The 19,300-nt window shown below is 40.2% G+C and overlaps 1 protein-coding gene across 2 annotated transcripts in view; it reads right to left on the bottom strand.

The window, feature by feature from the left end:
- The window catches only part of CBFB (core-binding factor subunit beta), a 62,778-nt gene extending 44,285 nt beyond the window's left edge, over positions 1 to 18,493 (bottom strand). The window contains exons 1-3 of one of the 2 annotated variants that reach the window (XM_048816725.2): positions 18,338 to 18,493; positions 18,050 to 18,136; positions 11,163 to 11,279 (exon numbers count right to left, since the gene is read on the bottom strand). In XM_048816725.2, coding sequence (XP_048672682.1) covers positions 11,163 to 11,279; positions 18,050 to 18,136; positions 18,338 to 18,415 — 282 coding nt within the window. In that variant the 5' untranslated portion in view covers positions 18,416 to 18,493. The remainder of the gene's footprint in view (positions 1 to 11,162; positions 11,280 to 18,049; positions 18,137 to 18,337) is intronic. The other variant, XM_048816724.2, reaches the window with a different exon arrangement.
- Between the last annotated feature and the right edge of the window lie 807 nt (positions 18,494 to 19,300).

The following is a 19,300-nucleotide window of genomic DNA, read 5'->3' as shown; positions in this document are numbered from 1 at the left end:
GCACCTGGCATTGGCCACTGTCCGAAGACAGGATACTGGATTAGATGGACCTTTGGTCCGACCCAGTATGGTTGCTCGTGTTCTTATGAGTTTGGGTTTCTGAGACGTAAGGAAACAGAAAAACACTTTTCCTGCTACAGTGAATTGCATAGAATTTTTTAATGTAGCTTTTAGAAAAGTGAGAGTCATATTATTAGGAATTGTATCTTTTGCTACTACAGTGACTATGTAAACATGATACCTTTTCCAGGATTGTTAAATGTTTGATTACAATAAACAAGCTAATTAGCAGTTTTAACGAACTACACAGTTGGTCTGAAGAGAACTGCTAACAATAACAGAACAGACATGATTAATAAAATTTTCCAGTACTACAGGTTTTATTCCTTGATGAAAAATTATCAGTGCTGTGTTTAGAAGTCAGTGGAGAAAAACTAAAATTTAATTGTACCGAAACTGTATTCTTAAATGAGAGATAGTTACTTCCCCATAATTATTTTCTGAGAGATAAAACCTGATACAGTAGCATTCTGGAATACAGGTACCAACATGCAAACCTGGAGTAATTCCCAATATCAAAAATTCTGAACTGTTGGACTGGGCATGGGGCATACATTATACTTGACCAAACCCTGCAAAGGCTTTTAAACTTAAACCTTACCCTCTCTACTATGCAAATGGCAGTTTTTGAAAAACTGCAATTCTTTAATTTTAATGAGGTGCAATACAATGTGTTTTTAAAAGAACAATGCTGTCATTTTGATGCAATATTAAAAAGAAAAATGCTTCTACACTTCTATTAAAACTAGGCTTGGCAGAATTTGATTTTTATTTTATATAATTTCAATTATATAATTTTATTTTATATAATTTCATATTCATGTTTATTTTATCTATTTAAATTTTTCTCAGAAAATTGGGGGGGGGGTGTCAATGACGGATGGTCAGATTCAAAAACTTAAAAGTTTTATCACCGCTAAAATGCGAACTATCAACTTCACAAGTCTAAGTAAATATCCTTAAACCAAACTGCAGTAAGTTCTCACACTGTATTTTTCGTACTTTGCCTATCTGTAAATTCTGATCATCAATGGAAATATTTTTGTTGGTTTCTAAGTGTATGGTGAAATCAACATTTACAGATAAAAATCCAATATTTCCAAGTCTAACTATAACTATGCATACATTTCACTAACAAACCATACTCACACAACTAAAATTGTGCTGTTTTCTCCCATGTTTAGACACATTATATGCTTTCCAGATGGAAAATTACAAAAAATTGGTGAGGAAATTTATTTTCAATATTCTGATATGGTGTGAGAATACTGAATTACAATTAAAAACTACAAAAAGGGCTTCCTCTAATCTAAATGTAGACACAATTTAGGTAAAATGTAACCTAAATAGTAGCGGGGGTGGTGGGGGGAAGGGGGAAATTAAATTTACAAATAAATTACAGCGCTCCCCTTAAAGCATTTATACATGGCAAGACCACCATGCTTGCCAACTGGAATTCTGCCACACATCTGGGCAGCAGACTAGGGAGGAATAATCAGTGTTCTGCACTATTCTGGAATAAGGTAGTACTCAGGAACTGCAGTGCTTTGGCTACTAGTAATAAAATTGACTAGGATGGCATTATGGTAGATAGCATTTGCTCTCAAGGGTGGGGAGTGGGGGGGGGAAGAGATAAGGCAGGCAGCTCAGAAAAACAGCAAAAAGATATAACAAAAGGGATAAACAAGAGATGAAGAATAACTGATGTAAGTGAAACAGGAGTTATCGCAAAACTGGTGCAGTGTGTTTTTTTTCCCACCAAGAACATGGAGCACCCAGGTTTAAAGGCGAGCTATTACATATTGTTAGTCTGTTAGACTACCATTTCTGAATTGGTGAAGTGAACTCAGAAACACATAGCAAGAGTGCATCCATTAGAAAGCACCTAATGTAAAGAAAAGCAGCAACTATGGATGCTACTAGGACCGAATAGGGGCAAGGAAAGCAACTCACTTCTTCTGCCCCTTTAACTATCATCCAATCCCTCAGCAACTTTTAACCCCCCCCCTTCTTCTTCCCACGTACAACTCAGTTCTGGAGAGCACGAGGCAATACTATAATAGACCATGCAGCCAGTTCCGCCAGAAAAGCAGACAGCAAGAGGAGAGAACCCTTACCTATCCATTCCTACAAAACAGCACAGAAAAACTGATGGCTGGAAAAGCAAGTTCAACTTTTAGATTGCATGTATTAGTTATTTTTCTCTCTCAATCCATTCATTTTGGTTTATTTAAATTTTATTACATTCATTTTGACAAATTTGCAATTAATTTTTCACAAATCATGGGACAATTTCTTTTTTTTTTTTTTTTTAAGCTTTTGTGGTTTGCAGATCAAGAAAGGTTGAGAGCCACTGTAATAAATACAATGAAATACCATTATTTTTGTTAACCTTTGTTAACTAAAATTGTCATATATATGGAAAGCCCAGGCTTCTCAAGGAGATGGGCAAAAGATTTATTCAAACCTCCCTGTAAACATGCTTCAAACATTTCTATTTTTGGGGGGGGGGGAGGGGGGGGAAGGTGTGGTCTATAGCCTTCATATCCATTCAAATCCTTGGCTTTTCTGCTGAGACACCCAACAAGAGTACCAATTATGGCGATTGTGTCATTTGTAAAACTTCCCTAGAAAATGTGAGAGAAACTGAAAATTGTTTCACATACGCCACAGAAACAAATCAATGTAAATGTTATAGTTTATGCTGAAAAGAGAGAGACAGACAGTTAAAAATTGCCTGTTTTGCTTATAATTGTTGTACTATTTTACCCCACTTCCAAACCTTATATACTGTTGAATACCTGGTTAAATAAGGAACTTTCTGAAGGAAATTAAGCACATATGGTACACACAGTGCTGTTAAGAATCTAATGTATGAATATTTATTCAGTAAATAGTATGGTATTAAGACAAACTAATGCAAGTTATTCAATTTTTGTCTTTTGTACTTTTTGTAGCTATTTAGCTTTCATCACCCAATTACATTTTACAGTATCTTGCTTATTCTGCACAGAAGACAATCAGCTTCTAATGAGGAACATTCCCAACGATGACTAGAAATTTTCTTTAGTAAATCAACAAAGTAGTTGTTTTGAGGTATTATAAAGCTTTTTATACCTCAAATTCCTGAAAAATTTACTCTAGTCAGAATAATAAATTAGATTAATTTCAGTTTTGTACAGACAAGAGATGGTCTGAGGAGAATTTCCCAAAAGTCAGACACCATTAACAATTTTTTTGGGTGGATTGATTTCTTAAAAAGTTACCACTTCCTGACCTCCTCACCAACCACTCAATTCTTGACGTTAAAATAAACTGACACAAACTACACTACCTCAAAAACCTGTTTAAACTAAATGCACTTAATAATTGGGTCTTGAGTTCCAGACAAGTTGAAGATAGATTGAGAATAGGACAAAATGTTTATCCTGATTCTTCCATAAAGGAAGCAAAGAACCTGCCTGTACATAATCTGTGGTATTGTCTGATACCTGAAATCCTAGTTTTCTTGTCTACTCTTATCTTCTCTACAAGCCTGGATCTTTGCGAAGCAGAGGAGATGTATGGATATTCTACTTTTAGCCCAAACATCTGAAAATATAATAACCAGTAAACAGGAGATATGATAATCCTTACATTGGCAAACACCTGTGGTTGGTATAATAACCCTCAGTACGAGAAAAGTTATTTTGTTCCTATATGTCAGGCACAAAGTATGTTGTGGTAGGCCAATAAGCCAACCTGCTTGACTTTTTAGCTGAATATCTACTAAGCATTTAATTGCTTATATCATGCAAGAGATCTTCATTTACTAAGGGCTGGGCTACACTGGAAAAAAAAAAATCCACACCCAATTGATGCAGCTATGCTGACCTAAACTCCACCATAGACAACGCTAGATTGGTGAAAGAATTCTTCCATCAACCTAGCTACTGTCTCTCAGGGAGGTGGATCAACTACAGCAGTGGTAGGCAAACTTTTTGGCACGAGGGCCACATCGGGGTGCGAAACTGTATGGAGCGCTGGGTAGGGAAGGCTGTGCGTCCCCAAAAAGCCTGGCCCCTGCCCCCTATCCAACCCCTCCCACTTCCCACCCCAACTGCCCCCCTCAGACCTCTCCACCCATCCCGCCCCTTGTCCTCTTACTGCCCCCTCCTGGGACCCAGGCCCCTAATTACCCCCTGGGACGCCACCCCTTATCTAAGCCCCCCCGTTCCCCATCCCCTGTCCGCCCCCAAACCTGTGCCCTATCCAACTGCCCCCTGTTCCCTGTCCCCTGAGTGCCCCCCCTCCCTGAACCTCAGCCCCATTCAATCACCCCCTGTCCCCTGACTGCCTCCTGGAACCCTCTGCCCCATATCAGACCCCCCCCCCCCCCGCTCCCCACCCCCTTACCATGCCACTCACAGCAGCATGTCTGGCAGCCCCGCTGGAGCCAGACACGCTGCCGCGCCTCCCAGCACAAGCGTGCAGCCTTGCCACCCAGAGCGCTGCCCATGCAGCGGCATGGCTGCAGGGGAGGGGCCAGGGGGTAGCCTCCCCAGCCAGGTGCTAAAGGGCCGGGCAGGACAGTCCCGGGGGCCAGATGTGGCCTGCGGGCCATAGTTTGCCCACCTCTGAACTACAGTAATGTGATAAACCGCTCCCTGTCGCTGTAGTGAGTGTCTATACTGAAGTGCTACAGCTACAAGCAAAGATGAAGACTTAGAGTTCTTTCCTTTAAAACGGTGTATCCTCATCAGAGGTAATCCTTTTACTCTCCACATCAGTGGCATCCCTTTGCTACCAGCTTTGCTAATATTCAATAGCTTTTACCATCAAAGAACATGAGAAGGAAGATTTTTGAAGCAGCCAAACATCCAGTTTCCATTGACAGTCACTGGAAATTGAGTGCCTAAGTCTCCTAGGCTCCTTTACAAATCCCAACCAAAATAAATGAACATATACCAATTAAAGCTTATCTGGAAAATCAATCCAGTTCTAAGGCCCAATAATTATCACAGCTACTCGTGTATTCCAATACTCAATCGGAATGATAAAATAACTTAAGATACATTCCAATAAATTACAGAAAAATCATTTTAAGTTACCAAGATTTTTAGTAGTAAGTGTCTAGATAACTCATAGGTTTGCACAATTCCTTTTAAAAAGGTGGAGGAATTCTTTTACCTGAATTTCACAAAGAGCTAGACTCAATCAAATCTTTAAGGAGATGAAGCTTTTACTTCTCTCTCACATTGAAAAAAATATGAAACCACACAACTGCAACAATTCAGTCTAGTAAACAGAGGCCAAAGTGTGAACAAAGGAGAATCACAAAAAACCCAGGTTTCAGAGTAACAGCCGTGTTAGTCTGTATTCGCAAAAAGAAAAGGAGTACTTGTGGCACCTTAGAGACTAACCAATTTATTTGAGCATGAGCTTTCGTGAGCTACAGCTCACTTCATCGGATGCGCATCCGATGAAGTGAGCTGTAGCTCACGAAAGCTCATGCTCAAATAAATTGGTTAGTCTCTAAGGTGCCACAAGTACTCCTTTTCTTTTTACAAAAAACCCAAAGACTGGATATTCCCCAAAACCTATGCTGCAAGGACTTCAGAAACTATAGTAATCCATGCAACACTCAAATCTTATAGCTGGCTCCCCACTATAAAAGTTAACTCATACAATTATTCTATTTTCATTCTCACTTTGACAAATATTAGGAGGCTAGAGGCTGGTATTAGGAAATTTGACATCTTGCCTTTACAGTGTGGATGGCCGAGTTTAGACCACTAGAAAAAGATGAATCTCAGTAAGTATGGAGATGCTAAAAAAGTTGCTAACCTAAAGATTTTGTTCTGAAAGTGCGTCAGTCTGCAATGACAACATTAGAGTTATGCATAAGGCGTACATAAGAGGAAAACTGGGAGGATAAAAATGGATTTAAGAGCAAATAGGTATAAAAACAAATTATTTAAATGCAGAAAGCCAGAAAAAAAATTGATGGGTCCATTGGATTACCAAAGGTTAAAGAACAGTTAAGGAAGATAAGGACATGTCTGAGAAACTAACTCATTTTTTTAATCAGTTTACCACAAAGAATGTCAGGGAAATACCTACTACAGACCTGACCTTTTTTGGCAATAAAGATGAGGTACTATAAGAGACTGAGGTGTCAGAAGAAGAGATGCTGGAACAGGCTGATCATTTAAAAAGAAATAAGTCATCAGGCCCAGATGATACACCTCCAAGAGTTTTGAAGGAGCTCAAGCATGAAGCAGCTGAGCTGTGAGCAAAAATATGAAACCCCATTAAAAAAAGCCACCATACCAAAGGATTGAAGGATAGAAAAATATTCTAAATCTATTTTAAAAAGGTGCAAGGGGCGATCTGGGGAATTACAGACCAGTAAGCGTCACCTCAGTAAACTGGTTGGAAAGGTAATTAAAAAGTGAACATCAGGACATGACTGAGTCCAACCAGCGTGCTTTCAGCGAAGAAAAGTCTGTCTTGTTAATGTCTAGGAATGTTTAATGTGCCAGTAAAGTATTGGATAAAGCAGAACTGGTTAACAATTTATTTATACTTCCAGCGGGACCTTGAGAAAGTTTCTTCAGCATCTTATGAGGGACTAAGTCATCGTCTGAGAGGCACGGTCATGCATGAAAAACTTGGTAAGACACAGACAACAAAATAGGAATAAATGGTCAATTTACATCTTGGCAAAAGGTTAACAGCAGGGTGCCTCAATGTGCCATACTCTGTCCAGTGTTTAATATATTTATTAATGATGTCAAACATGGCATAATTTGAAGAGTGATGAAGGTCAGAGGGACCTAAACTAGGTGAACGGCAGACAATGTCAATACTAATTAATGCAAAATGGAAGAAGAGATTTCAATTACTCAAACACTTTACAAGGGTCTAAATTTACTACATGAACTCAAGAAAAGACACAGGCATCTTGGAGGCAGGCTGTGTGGAGGACCTCTGATCAATGTGCAACTGTCATCAAAAAAAGCAAACAAGATGTTAAACTACATAAGGAATGAAATGGAGATTAATATGGGGAAAAATATAAAGTTTTATATAACTCAGTGGCACAGCTTCCTCTGGAATATTGTGTGCAATATTTGGTTGCCATACATCAAATAGTGTTCTAAAATTAGAATAGGTTCAGAGAAGCATGACAAAAATGATTAGGGACATAGAAAAACCTCACATGGACAGAGATGGAAAAGAGTAGGATATTTTTAACTTTACAATAATAAAAGTATTTAAAATAATATCAGGGGCTTCTGTTTTCTCTTTCTCATAATAGAAAAACAAAAGGAACACTCAATGAAATTAAAAGGTAACATTCAAAATTGATAAAAGGAAATACTTTCTCACAATACAGGCCACACTGCCATGCCATGTTGTTGACATCAAAAACAATGCAATATTCAGAGACAGATTCAACTTTTACATAGATGATAAAAATATCCAGAGTTACAATAGTTAATGCTAGCAAAGGGAATCCAAAAAGAAATAAAACCTTATGTTTAAACCGAACTCTAACTCAGAGGGATGAGGATGAGACATTCATGTGGGCAGATTACCTTACATCTGCCTACTGCTAGGTTTCTTGAACCTCCCTGTGAAACATCTGTCAGACAGGACCCTGGACTAGGTGGGCCACAAGTCTGATCCACTGTGTAACTCCTACACTTCTTTTGAGCTTTTTATTTTTAGAAGATTGTTGTAAGATTTTGTTTTATGATCTTTAGGCTCTAGAAAATTTGCCTCTAGAATGTATATATCCTCGTAGGTACAAAATAACTCAAACTGCACTTATCTGTCTGCGAAGATCTATCCCCCAGAGTCCCAATAACTATTAAGGAATTTGTTATCCTCGAAAAGGCCTCGTATGTCACACTCCTATTCTGTGGATAAAGAACAGGATGCTAATTCATTATCCCTGGACAACAAACTGGTCTCAACTATGGAATGTTTTTTAAAAGCTTCCTTAGAAAACTGTTTATCTGGAGAATAAAATTACATGATTAAGGACAAAAACTGTTTATAGATGGCAGTAATGCACTTACAAATTCTGAATAAACTATTTCTGGGACATTAGTTGGTTAACCAAACACTCTGAAACAGTAAAGAATTCTAGAATAAGAAGATTCCAGTATTTGTAAGTTTAACTTTATCTACATTCAGGATCCCAGAGTTATGCCTAGAATAATAATTAAATGACAGCTCCCTCAATAGCCTATATTTTATTCATATAATTAAAAACATGCCTTGCTGGCACAGCTCCAGTGACGAACAAACACACATTATGCCACTGCCTCAAGAGTTAAAGCTTACAAAAAATTGTTGCATGGAGCTACAGAAATCACATCTGAGCATAGAGACAGTTGAATATGTGCAAAAAAAAAAAAATCATAATAAAACTCCTTACAAAGTTATATAAAGAGTAAGTGACAGACAACTAAACTACAATACGATAATGCCAACAGGTGCTTTCTGTTTATAACGCACTTCGGCCCTGTTTGCTTCTCTTCTCAACATGCTATGGGAGCAGATTCACTTTAAAACAAGTCTGTATAGTACAAGCTTGATGTCACATGTGATTTATAATAACGTTAAATCACACCCAGGAATTCATGATTTGTTCAAAGTACAGTACAATACCATTCATGTTTTATTGGATGATCTTCTACTTGTAAATGGCCTTAAATGAAAAAATACGGAAGACAACCTATTTAGCCAAATATTCTGAAAGTTTACTATAAACTAACATCTAAAAAGCAAGAAGTAGTATACAGCGATAAGATCAATTCTATCTGGCTTTGCAGTAGCATATACTAAGTTCCTGCAAATCTGGTGGCTAAATTTGCAGACAGTACAAAATTATTCAAGATAATTAACTCCAAAGCTGAACGTAAAGAGTTACAAAGGGATCTCACTAAACTGGGTGACTGTGCAACAAAATAGCAAATGAAATTCAGTGTTGATAAATGGAAAGTAATGCACTTGGAAAACATAATCCCAACAATACACACAAAATTAGCTGTTATTACTCAAGAAAGATCTTGGAGACATTGTGGATAGTCTTCTGAAAACATCTATTCAACGTGCAGCAGTCATCCCCCCCACAAAAAAAAGCTAACAAATTAATAGGATGCAGGTTTAAAACAAACCATAAGAAAGTACTTCCTCATATGATGTACAGTCAACCTGTGGAACTCGTTGCCAGGGATGTTGTGAAGGCCAGAAGTACAACTGAGTTAAAAAAAAAAATTAGATAGGATTATGGCAAATAGGTCCATCAATAGCTATTAGCCAAGATGTTCAGGGTCACAATGCTATGCTCAGGGTCTCCCTAAATCTCTGACTGCTGGAAACTGGGACTGGACAACAGAGGATGGATCACTTTATGAATTAACCTGTTCTGTGCATTCCCTCTGAAGCATTTGGCACAGGCAACTGGGCTAGAAGTACCATTGGTCTGACCTAGTTTGGCCATTCTTAAATTCTTAATTCACCACTTTAAAAATTCATTCCAAGGAAACAAAGTTAAAAAAAAAATTAAGGAAGTAAATAAAATTGTTTATTTTTGGAATAGGCAAAAACAGACTTCAGTTTGCTATGTTACAAGAAAAAAATCCTCATTCAATTATGAGTCAGAATCAATATTTTTCAGTAAGAGCCAAACTCAATTCATCTTGTTCACCACAAAAGCCAGTACCCAGCCTTCCCCAACTGCTCCCTGCCCAAAATGTGTTTTTTAAAAACTTTTGCAGGCTTCCACACTACAGTAGAATAGGTTTACAAAACACAAACATGATATTATCAACTTGAACTCCAGTTAATTTCAAAATATGAGTTAAAAAGAAACTTCAGGTACCATATTTGACCCCAAGTAAGTCCTCTGAGAATTTTTGTGCTTTTGCAATCGGATTTTCCTTTTTATACTGATGTGGGAAAACCCAACAGGCTATGTAAAACTTTATGAAGTATTTCCTCGTCTTTCAGTTATTTTAATGTTAGTAGTTACTTGTAACAAAAGGAGGTTGAAAACAGATAGTGTGAGTTTTAAGTTGAGGAAGTCCCTTTAAGAATCTTTCTAAAAAGAGAGTTATTAGAAAACAAAAAGTACAGAAAAGTTACCCGGCCCTGGGAGGAGTCCAAGAGTATATACACTGTCTGACCCAAAGCCCATGGTCAATGGAAAAGTCCCACTAACTACAATGGCTTTGGATCAGGCCCCTATAGCCTACATAGTATAGAGAAACATATCCACTAAGCAGTGTTTTTAAGTGTTTTTCCTATATAGTGAAACCATACATTTAAAACCCCCCAAAAAATCCCCAGTAAATTTATCACAGTGACCTCTCAAACAAGTTTTCTGAGATGAACGACATAACCTAAACACTAATAGAGTACCACTGTGCCATTAAGGAATTTTAGTCTGTGGATCAACCATTTCAGAACAGCAAAACAGGCAGAGTCAGCAATTTATTTAAAAGTAGTATTTATTCTTTATAATTTGCGATGGTGAAAGTCAAGCACAAATGTCTAGTGGAAGAACAAGAGCAAGCAATTCCTACACTTCATATGAATTGCCAACCTGAGCCCTGCCAAGGGAATGTGCTCAGAGAGAAATTTTCATTAGTCTCAAAGATAACTTGCTAGTTAAGGTCTGTAATTTTAATGTAGTCCCAAAGGTGTAAAAACTAAATTAAAAACTAAATTAAATTAAATTTAACTAAATTAAAAACTAACAAATTTCAGTTTTTCCTAAGCATTTTATTATGAAGAAGTGGGCTTCTGCCCTCCAAAATAAATGAAAGTTAATAGAAGGAAAGAACGAAGTATTACCCCACATACCTTTCCCCAAGAAAAATAAAAAGTATTTTAAAACAAGTTACAATTAAATTTATTTTTAACAATCCTTCGAGAAATTCAGCAGACTTCATCTTAATAATTTTCACTGGTATTTTTTATAACTAACTCTACTATGCATTGAACTGTGGAACACTAAGAATTTCGAACAACACACAGTTTATATTAAAAGCCCACTGACACTGCACACAAAAATCTTTGAATTGCAACAATTTCCTTCTTACCTTGCCTGCCTCTCTTTCAAAGTCAACATATTCCCGGGTCGGTGTCTGTCGCTGCTCCCCCTGCCAGCTGGCCGGAAAAAACTGGAGAGACAGATTGGTTCCTGTGGCCACAAAAGCCTTTTAGAAAAATCAATACAAACAGGATCAGGGAGCAAGACATTACATAAATTATGCAGGCAGTCATTTATTTTTACATCAGTTTATGTCTTAAGCCAAGCAGCATAGAGAATACTTAAAGTCAAAAACATGCACTCATCATTTTTCTTAAGTATTAAGTTACAAACATCTGATTCCATTTTGACAACATTTGCCATTGGCTGCTTCGGATATAAAATACAACATGGAATCAATACTTTCTTTCAAATCAGTTTTTGCTGACATTAGAATCTGTTATTTCAGAATTCTGTCAGGAAATCCCGTACCAACAACTCAGTACCAAAACCTACTAAAAAAGTGCTTACATGTTGTAAAAAGTAGCATTTTTCCCAGTTAGAAGAACTTTCAGAAGAAAGTGAGCTGCAGAGACTTGTTACTGGGAGCACAGATTTTGAACAAAAAAATCCTATCTGTTTTTCACAGATATATAAATCCAGGAGGCATATTACCTGAGATCTAAAGACAAAAATGCAAGGAAAATATTTATTTACCCTTATTTTGCATGCTGACAGACAGGTGAGCGAACGCACCATCAATGTACCCCTCCATATACTATATAATATTACACTGTCAAGTTGTGAAATCTTATTGCCACCATAGCTAGTGTGTGAGTGAACAAACACTTCAGAGAAATCCAGATTAGTAGATTTCCATGTATAAGAAATCTGTTATATGCTCTCTCAAAAACTCTTGAAGGTACATTAACTTAACCTTATCAGAAATGAGTACCCTTGTATTCAAGAAAACCATGACCTTCAACTAAAAATAAAGTTTCATTTTCATTCACAAGAAGTTTAGACTCATGCATATCACAGCAATTCAAACAGGGAAAGAGCGCTCCAACTTGCACAGCTGGGAGGGGTAAAACAATGTGGGTAGAAGTAGAATTCTGATTCACTGTTTCAGTTATGCTATGGTACAGTGTGTAAATATGCATACACGGATACACACTTATACCAGAACATACCCTTAAAATACAGTTATATCAAATAGAATGTCTTGTAATCAAATTTATGGACTGACTACCATTATTCACTTAAATTTAAAAGAATACTAATCCAAAAAACAGTTTATTCATAAGAAGTACATAAAAATACAGCTCAAAATAAGCTGAATTAGGGAGATGATTTATTGAGAGAAGCATAAAATAGATGTTTCCTCTAAGCCAGTGGTTCTCAAAGCCGGTCCGCCGCTTGTTCAGGGAAAGCCCCTGGAGCGCCGGACCGGATTGTTTACCTGCCGCGTCCACAGGTTCGGCCGATCGCGGCTCCCACTGGCCACGGTTAGCCGCTCCAGGCCAACGGGGGCTGCGGGAAGCAGTGTGGGCCGAGGGATGTGCTGGCCGCCCTTCCTGCAGCCCCCATTGACCAGGAGCAGCAAACCACGGACAGTGGAAGCCGCGATCGGCCGAACCTCCAGACGCAGCAGGTAAACAAACCGGTTCGGCACACCAGGAGCTTTCCCTGAACAAGCAGCAGACTGGCTTTGAGAACCACTGCTCTAAGCAACACAGAATTCAGCAATTTACTGGTAATAAAAAAATCACTCTACTGCACTATCACTTAAAATATAGTTCGCTCTGCATCATTTTGTATAAGTCATTGTAGTAGAACAGTGTCACAGGATCAATATCTCTCACACTGAAAATGAAACCTGCTTTGCCCTGACATTTTTGAAGCAGAAGGAGACTAATATCCCGTGATTAGGTTTTAGCTATTGACTTTCTCTTATAAGCAGTTTTTGAGCATTCCCATTAAGCTAACACAGACAGTCATTAAAATTGACGACAGCGGTCATTAGTATCAAGGTGATATTGCACCAGTATATTAATCTGTTTAGAATACAAAACGTATAAAGAAAAACATTTTGAAAACGTGTAGTAAAAAGCTAGACAGAAGTGTAACTTAAGGATGTACTCCATCAACAGGTTCATGTAACATGTAAACCATAAGAATAGAACTAGAGCCATTGTCATCAGAACTCTGGTGGAGATTCCTTGCATTACATCATTTTCCCACTTTGTAGTTTTTTGTTTGCTCATATGTAAAATACAATATTTTGAAAAACAATTTTCTAGATTGAAACACTGTTCTGAATCAACAATGCAGTAACACCAACATGGCCAAGCAGCTTTACTACCATCTTCTCTGCATTTTTAGCCTTTAAAAACTAAGGCTGTTATTAAAAACAAACATGTACACGCTAATACAAAACACTGAAAGGGTTGACCCAGCTGAATTTTGCAGCTTTCCAGACTGCACAAGTTTCTGAAGGCCCATGGATGCTAGCTCTGCAGTAATATATTCTATTCGGGGAAAAGTCAACCTAGCATGCAGCACCAAGAGAAGAAATCCTTACATGTATCCAGGAAATCACAGAAAAGCTTGAAGACGGGGAAAAGAATAGAAAAAATGACAGAAAATATGAATGCATGCCAACGCCCACTGGAACTGTGCAGCCTTAGTCTATAGGCCAGATACAGGCTATCTAAAAATAGTGAGACTTTTATCATGTGAATTTTTAGCAGCATTGTGTTCCCCCACCCCCCAACGAATTATATTAGATCAATAGTCCATGTACAAAATCCAATAGCCCATCTAATGTATCATGTAAACGTGGCTGTTATTGCCATGTTTCCCCAACCCACTCACCCTCTCCCTCTCTCATACACACACACACACACAAAAGAACCCTACTGTGTGTAGGCTGGGGATGCCTCTCCTATTCTCCCAATCAGCAGATATGCATGTCTGACTACTATCGGTATGTACGTAAAAAATCAATGATGTATTGACCATCCATCATCATTAGTGTTTTGTAGGGAGCTAGCACGTAGTCTACAGTCCCACAAACCCTATTTCTGGCTTTCTGGTTGAGCTCTAGAAAGGAGAGAGGGGTGCCTGTCAATCCAGGGCTTTTCAAGTTATTCCCACGTTGATTAGATGTCAGCCATGGAAGGAATTCCAGTCTTCCATCCTCATCAGGATGTCATTCCCATGAGTCTGACTGCCATAAATGACAGAGCAAGTGGAAACCTGATGGTCATGTAACATCTAAACCAATATTATGCAGTCACAACAAAGAGGAGGAACAGGCCACCACATCAGCACTCTGATACCAAAGTTATAGAGTGACTTCAAAATAGGACAGACTTTCTGCAGGTCAGGCAGCCAGCGGTTGTTTTAGGTTGGATATGGCCCTTTAAAACTCTTGGCTGTTGTCACAGTGTTCAACATTAAAAAAACAATTTCCATTTGAACTTAAAAGATTTACCATAAAAGATTTATAGGCGATTATAAAATATGTATACGCAAGAGACCAAGACTATTTAAATCTACCCAGAAAATATGCTTAACACAGGGTTTGGGGGGTTTTAAGTTTCAAAAGTAGTTTTATGGATCAATAGACTGTAAAGGTTATTGGTTACATTTATTTTTCTTTTCCAAAAGGGCTTTTCATTACCTAACAGACGAGAAGAACTTGTTCAGAACCATTCAGGTTAACTGAGTATTTATGTACAGTAAGTGTCAGGGGAGTTATTGCACATGCACAACCACCACTTCTGGAAGATTATTGTGGCTATAGGTAGGCTTTCTCCTCAAAATACGCAAAACAATATACCACTGATAATTTAAGACTACATCTCAGTAATGACTTGTTTGATTTTAAAAAATTGTTCATGTCATGATCACTTTGGTCTGAAGTTAGAGAACAGTGACCTTTGTATGACGCATTTATGTCCTAACTCCATCTTTATATTACTTTTAGACTACTTCTGGACACGCTGCCATCACAAGGCACAAACCTTCCTATGTAGAGATGAGAATAAATTCTTTATCTATAGCAAATCGTCTACATAATTTTTTTTTACTGAATTAACTGGTTAGTTTTTAAAACTTTGATCATACAATACCCTCACTTTCTAAATGGATGTGTAACAAGCAATCAGTCTTACTGGACCAAACCAGATGTCTTAGGTCAAGAAAAGAAGAAGCCATTTCTTCTTATTATAATAGACTGAAAAACTGTGTGTAACAGGCATCACCAGAGATTTTAAGGGGCAGAGTTCTGGCAAGGAGAGATGGCAGGCACAGAAATGAGATAGTGAAGAGACAGTAATTTCCCATTTTACAAAAACAACTCTTCACAAACCGTATTAGCTGTAACTAATTATAAGCTTAGATCTGAAGTTTTCACTGAAGTGGTCGGTTACAGATGTATACTGTGCATTGCCACCGGTCCAGGAACCTTAAAAGCTAGCAAAAATTTATGTTTTTCTCCATCCATAATTATTTTCAACAGTAAACTTTTTAAAACTAAAAAAAAATCATGCTCAGTGACACAATAATTTAAACAAACCCAAGAGATTTGCTACGCAGGGGTTTGAATAGTATCTACTTTTTTCTACAGATTCTCTATAAACTTTGCTCACTTACAATACACAATACACTCTAGCTGTATTAGACAACTGTTGAAAACGGATGATAACTAGTATAATAGGAATCGGCTATATTAGAATACTCCCCTCTTCTATTCACAAAGTGAATACAGTAACTTATTTTAATAATTTATGTAAAGGTATATTCCACTATGTACATTGTGCATAAAAAATCCCTAGTTTTTCTATGTAGTAACATAGGTTTACGATAAGCATATGGAAGTCTTTTATTAAGCCAAATATATGCCACAACAAATAAAAATTCTTACAAATATCAAAAATCAGGTAAAACCTCATCTCACTTGAAATAAACCCTTAATGAAGAGGAAAACTCTGCCACCATTTTCATTGTTAAAAAAAAAAAAATCGGTGACTTCAATATGAATGTTTTAAAGAACTGTACAAACAACCATATCACTAACAAGCACGCTACAAAATACAGATCTTATTCAAGAAGCATCAAGCAGAAATAAATCAGGAAATAAATTCTAGTCACTTTTTGACTACATGGAGCCATATTAATCTTCTCTTTTACTTCATGGATCACAGTGGTCGACTAGTACCATCACTAAGAAAAAATCCAATATTTCAAACGTTAAAGTTTAGTTTGAAATGTGCCTTATTTGATTTAGAAAAGATTTACTCTATTTCAAAAAGCTTTCGGTGACTGCATTTTTTTTCCATTTTAAATTTCAGTATATCAAGGTTATTTACTAATTCATTTTAACCAAATGATAGGCTAGAGTTCAGAACAATTTCATATTAGTCTTATTTATTCCTGGAAGTCACTACTTCTTTGACAAAAGAATTTAAAGTTGAAATAAGTAGCTTATAATTTCAATATATGCAATGGCGAAGGAAGAACTGCCAATATACTCTCACAGATCATTTTGTTGGCTATTAAGTACTTTTTCACATACATAACACTACTTTTAAATCCTAATGTACAAGATACATATGTTTTTATTCCTCTAGTAATAGCAGCATTAGCTATTACTATTAGGCAAAAAAAGTTTTCTAAAATTATCTTTTATAAAAGCAAATACTGGTATATGGAGAATATTAAATGTTAATGAAAATGTATCTTCCCTTTCTTTTCTAGAGTACATCTATAACTAAAGCTTTCCGCAACTGGATGCTACACTTTAGAAGCACAACCACTATATGTTCCAATACAAGGCCGATTCCCTAGGGGACAGATAAGTAAATAATTGTTTAAATCAACATCTGATGTATTTATCTTATAATACTTATTTTTAAATAAATTATGGGATACTTTGTAAACAAGTCACAGAATACATATTATGAATCTTACATACCGAAACTGATAACTTCTACAAAACATTTCTACAAAACATCCCTTGAACAGCATCCACTCTGCCCCACCCATCCCTGAGAGTTTTAAATCAATGACTTTAAGCGTTAAAGGTTTCAGAGTAGTAGCTGTATTAGTTTGTATCAGCAAAAACAAGGAGGAGTCCTTGTGGCACCTTGGAGACTAACAAATTTATATGGGCATAAGCTTTCGTGGGCTAAAACCCACTTCATCAGATGCATGGAGTGAAAAAATACAGTAAGCAATATTTATAGCAAATAAATAACATATATACTGCTTACTGTATTTTTCACTCCATGCATCTGATGAAGTGAGTTTTAGCCCACGAAAGCTTATGCCCATATAAATTTGTTAGTCTCCAAGGTGCCACAAGGACTCCTCCTTGTTTTTTCCTCTTCCTTAAAGTATTTTTAAAACGTTACTATACATTTTAGTTAAGCTGCTGGACAGAAAGACACAGGTATTTCTTTACAGAAGCGGATAGCTGGGTTTAAATTGGCTTTTTAGTTTCCCCTTTTTATTCCCTATAAAGTGAAAACACGCTTGTCCAAACACTTTTGCTGGCGGCGGCAGCAACAGTGAGTTACACGGCCGGGGGGGGGGGGGGGGTGGGGGTGTTTACGCAACCTACGGAGGTGGGGGAGTTTGGGCTTTGATAAACGTGTGGACCAAGCGCCCGGCCGCGCCGACAGCAGGCAGTTTACAGCAGCGGCCGCGCCGAGGGCTCTCCCGCTCGGCGCGCCGGAACGGGGCAGGCAATAAGGAAGCGGCTGGAGCGTTCCGCCTCCGCAGCTTTGTTTCGGCGGCGGCGGCGGCGGGCGCTAGGCAGCGGGCCGGGCGTCCGGGCTCGGCACAGTTCCGGGTTGCTCACGCGGGCGACGGGTCTGTGCGGCGCACGGGGGCCACGCGAGCGGCCCAGGTGCATGGGATGGGGGGTGCGGGCGGCGCGGCACTTACGATCTCGGAGCGGCCGTCCCTGCAGGCGTTCTGGAACCGGGCCTGCCGCTCCTCGTGGGGTCTGTCCCTGAAGCCGGTGTATTTAATCTGCGGGGCACAGGAGGCAAATCAGAGGCGGAATCCCGCCCGGCCGCGAGAGATAAGGGGAGGCGGAGTGCGGCGAGCGCACCCCGGGCGGGCAGCCGGCGGGCGCCACCGGGACGGGGCGGCGGCGGCTGCCCGCCGGGCTCCCCCCCCCCACCCCAGCGGCGGGTACGGCTCCCCTTTCGGGGGGGGGTCCCCCCTCACCTCGCACTCGCGGCTCAGCTTCCTGAAGAACTCCTCGTTCTCGAACTTGCTCCGCTGGTCGGGGACAACCCGCGGCATGGTGGGGCCGCCGCTGCTGCCTCCCCAGCCCCGGCGGCTCGCCCCGCTGCCCTTTGTTCGCGCCCCCCGCCACGACCCGACCCCCCGACGGCTCCCAGCGCCCCCTCCCCCGGCCGCGCCGCCTCGCGCCCAGAGCGCAGCAGCAGCAACCGCCAGAGCTCGCGCTGCCGCTGCCGCCGCCGCGCGTCTCGAGTCTCGAGCCCCCTCCCCCTCCGACTTCCTCCCCGGCTCGTAAACTCCGGCCAAACAGCCGCACCATTCACAACTCCGGGCTGGGGCTGCCGCGCATGCGCGGCGCGAGCCCGGGGGCTCGCGCTGCCGCCCCTCCCTGGCAGGCGTCTGGGCGGGCGTGAGTCACCGCCCCCGCGTGGACCTCGGGAGCGGGGCCGTCGCCCCTCGCTCAGCCCGTCTCGCCGGCTTCCGGCTGCGCCCCGCCCCCCTCCCCCCCCCCAGCCCCCGCCGGACGGGCGCGACCTGCCGCCCTCCGAGTCCCGTCCACGCTCCTGCCCGGGCGCGCGGGGATCGGTCACGCTCCGCTCCCCCGCGGGAGGGAGGTGGGACAGGGCGCCTCGGGGCTGGGCAGCGCTCGGGGGGCTTGGCTGCCCCGTGCCAACCCCCGCGGGTGCCCTGGCTTGGCAGCCTCCAGCAGGGCGTTCAAAATCGGCTCAGGTACTGCACCTGCCCCAGAGTCCCTCTGCAGCGCTGGGAGTGGGGAGGGTGTTAATCCCCCCCCCCCCCCCCCACACACACACACCCGCCGCCCTTGTTTTCTCTGGGCTGTGGTGTTGTGTCGGGGGAAAAAACCCTCCCAGGCAAGAGAAGCACGTCTGCAGGGGATAACTGCTGCCCGATCTGTTCCCTCTCCTCCGGCGAAAGGAACTTCTG

This window comes from Caretta caretta, chromosome 12 (genome assembly GCF_965140235.1).
Source record: "Caretta caretta isolate rCarCar2 chromosome 12, rCarCar1.hap1, whole genome shotgun sequence".
NCBI lineage: Eukaryota > Metazoa > Chordata > Testudines > Cheloniidae > Caretta > Caretta caretta.
This window is presented reverse-complemented; position numbering and strand designations above follow the sequence as displayed.